This window comes from Octopus bimaculoides, chromosome 26 (genome assembly GCF_001194135.2).
Source record: "Octopus bimaculoides isolate UCB-OBI-ISO-001 chromosome 26, ASM119413v2, whole genome shotgun sequence".
Classification (NCBI taxonomy): domain Eukaryota; kingdom Metazoa; phylum Mollusca; class Cephalopoda; order Octopoda; family Octopodidae; genus Octopus; species Octopus bimaculoides.
The window spans coordinates 24,554,674-24,558,243 of NC_069006.1; the positions used below are offsets into that span (position 1 = coordinate 24,554,674).

Here is a 3,570-nt window from a genome sequence, read left to right on the forward strand (position 1 = left end):
TTTTGTATTACCAAACATTGACCATTTCTTCCTTTTTATTTTTGTTTGTCATCGTCCACGGAACGGACCTAACTTCACAGAAACAACAAACCTTTTTATTTATTAAATCCTCCCTAACCAAAAAAAAAAACACAACAATAAGCTGGTCTATTTCCTAATTCCATCTTTTTCTTTGTGGATTCTTCGTAGAATTTCGTTTCTCTTTCCAACAGTTTAACACACACACCCCTCTCTCTCTGCCTACCTTTCTATCTACCTGTCTATATCTATCTATCTCTTTCTCTGTATGTCTTTTATCCAGCCATCCATCTACCCTTTTTCTCTTTCTACTATTCTATCTATCTATCTATTTCGTTTTCTTTCTCTCCCTCTCTTTATCTACCTATCTATTCATCTCTCTCTCTCTCTCCCTCTTTCTCTCCATCTACCTGTCTGTCAGTCTCTCTCTCTCTCTCTCTTTTTTCTTCCTTCCTTCTCAGTCGTTATTAATATTTTCCGACGTAATTTCTCGCGTCTTTCGTCAAAAACCGGAGTTAACACAAAAAAAAGCCCATAACCACCACCACCATCACACGACCACCACCAACAACAACACTCCCACCACCATCACCAACACCCTCACTATCTCCATCACCACCACCACCAATATTATCATCCCCGCCGCCACCATCATCAAATAAATAAACAGAAGAACAAGGAAGATGTGCTAATGTCCGCACAACTCTCCTATCTCCGTGTCTGGTCGGAAAGGTGTGGTTTAGGGCTGGGAAGTTCCCTGTCCGGAGCCTGCAAGTCGCGAGTCCAACGTGAAAGGTAAGGGAAGAAATACTTCGGCTCTTTTTACCTCTCTCTTTCAGGTGATAAACATCGCTTTAATACATGTGTACACACACACAATATGTATATACGTGCGTATGTATGTGTTTATTTATATATTTTTGCATGTATACTTTATATATATATATACATTATATATATACAACCTATATACGTGTGTATATATACACACACTCACATTATGTATGTGTTTGTCCGCCTTCTATAGTTTAAACAATTTTCAGCGGAATTTCTCCCGTAAAAGAAGGACCCTCGTCAATTTCGTTCCTTCGCATTCTTCGTTGCAGAGTTTTTGGTCCTTTGGCATTCGCTTTTTGTGTGTGTGACTCTTTCTTCTTTTTATTGTGCCCCCCCCCCTCCAACTTCCAAATTGCTTCCTTTTATTTTTCAGGATGTTAATACGTTATACATTATATACAGATATAAAGACAACAAAATTCTGGAACCCTCGAATCTACAGACCAAGACACAGTGAGCGATGTAGATACCATGCGTAGGTGCACCATCGTCTTTGAGGTTAGCATGCACCTGTATGTCTGTCTCTCGTAGTCACAGACATTACTAAATATCTAAGCAGGGATAGTTAAAATGTATTTTCAAAAATTCATCTTTCAAATATTGCCAAACGTTTGTCTTATTCATTCATTCGTTTATTCGGCGTGTATAGCTTATTATTCACAACATTACTAACGAAGAATTTACTGGAAAATATTAAATGAACTTGGTTTAAATTGTATTTTGTGGGGGTGGCATTCGATTTCTTACACGGCTTGCTTCCCTGTAATACCCGAGATGCTATTCGGAGCTTTTGCTTGGAAATTCTTGTTATTTAAAAACGAAAAATAAACCCAACCCTAACAAATAAACTGTTACAATCAGTTCTTTTTGCATTGAGGCCTTTATCCATTTGTTGGTCAACCCGAATCTCTGTGCTATATATATATATATATAAAGTACGTGTGAATTGATTTTTCTTGTCATAGAAACAAATAACACTAAAAACCTCGTGTGCCAATCACAATTGGCATTCAGAACCGGGTGCGTCGCCAGTAGAACCGGGTGGATGCTGCAAACATCAAACTCAAATGTCTTCACAGAAAAGATAAAACGGAGTTTCATTCATTTGTTAATTTTGAAAGCTTAATGTTATATTTTACATAATTTTTTTAAAAATCCATTTGAATTTTATTTTCTAAATCGATGAAACGATGTATGTGTGTGTGTGTTTGCGGCTTGGATCGAGCTGTTGTTCCCAGTTCTGTGATCCAAGATAAACCATTCCTCCCGATTCCGTCTATTTTTAGACATAGTGTACCTAGGTCTACATCTTCCAACGTGTCATTCCTTCCAAATCAACGAAGGTGGTGTTAATTTGAGCACGATTTAGCTGCTATTTTTGGCATTAAAGCTACACGGTTGTCGCCACAGTCCGTCCGTTCGTTCCTGTATATATAATATTCTAAAGATATTCACAGACTATTATTATTATCATCATCATCATCATCTAGAGAATGGCTGCAAATTACCCAGAAAAATCTTTTAAAAAAAAAATTTTTTTTTTTTAGTTTTATAGTTTCGCAATTTTCTTTCCGTGAAGGAAGGATGATTAAATAGGAATGGAAATGGTTCCATTATAAAAGTAAAAACGAATCTAGGAATAACGAGGAACATAATATCTATCTATATATAATGTGTGTGTAGGTCATATTTTCACGTTCGCTGAATATAGACGGCATTGTCTGTTTTATGATCTGCTATGGCGGTTACAACGATGATGATGATGATGATTAGCAATACCACAGTAGGTCTTTGCACCTAAATACTCTCATTTATCGATCTTTAAGCTAAGCATGGTATTTATTTATCTCTGCTCTGACGTCGGTCTCTTTCTGGCTTTTCCTCTTGCCTTCTCACTGACTTCAGTTTTTCTTTCACTTTCTCTTCCGTACATTACATAAATATATATATATATCACGCACACATTTACAAACCCACAAACATGCGCACATACACATCTCGATAGATAGATATCATTTTTTTTTCCCACCCTTTAATGTCCATTTTCTCATGCTTACCTAAGTCAGGTGGATCTTCTTCTCGAAGACAGTGCCATGCCACCTCTTGTGGTCACCCGTCACCCCCCCCCCAAATCAGCTTTCGTCACTTCCTCCCATGTGTTTTGTTTTATTTTTTTTCCCCTGTCTGCTTCTTTTACAGGTTCCTTCTTCCATTTCTATCGTTTGGCACCTACGTTTGCCACTCAACTCTCTCATACTCCATGCTTATCACATGTCTCTACTAACAACGCAGTCTCGTTTCTAGCACACACGACATCCAATTTCCTCTGGTGCCAAACTTCTCGCTTTCACCTTATTTCTGCCCAGTCGTTTGTCTACATTAACATCACACATCCAGTATTTGTTGCTGCTTGATTTTATTTCTGTAAAATCTTTCCCATATCCTCAGCATTTCACGTCCCCGTTTTCCTCCCAAACACCCACAACACCTCCTGCATCAGCATCATACAGTTAGGCTTTTACCGAGACAAAGACAGAGAGAGAGAGAGGATGCTTTTGCTTCCTAAACTCTCCCCTCTCTATCCCAAACTCTGGCGACCCAGCTTTCAGCCCGTCAAGGTGAGGGCAAATCGCTTCATGGTTAAGACGTTTGGGTTACAATTGTTAGGTTGTGAGTTCGATTCCTGGTAGCACTTTCTGCCCTTGACCAAGACAC

General features: G+C 38.5%; 1 protein-coding gene across 1 annotated transcript in view; it reads left to right on the forward strand.

The window, feature by feature from the left end:
* Nucleotides 1–34: 34 nt before the first annotated feature.
* The window catches only part of LOC106875841 (myotubularin-related protein 3), a 106,003-nt gene continuing 102,467 nt past the window's right edge, over nt 35–3,570 (forward strand). The window contains exon 1 of the mRNA XM_052976933.1: nt 35–813. Coding sequence (XP_052832893.1) covers nt 710–813 — 104 coding nt within the window. The 5' untranslated portion in view covers nt 35–709. The remainder of the gene's footprint in view (nt 814–3,570) is intronic.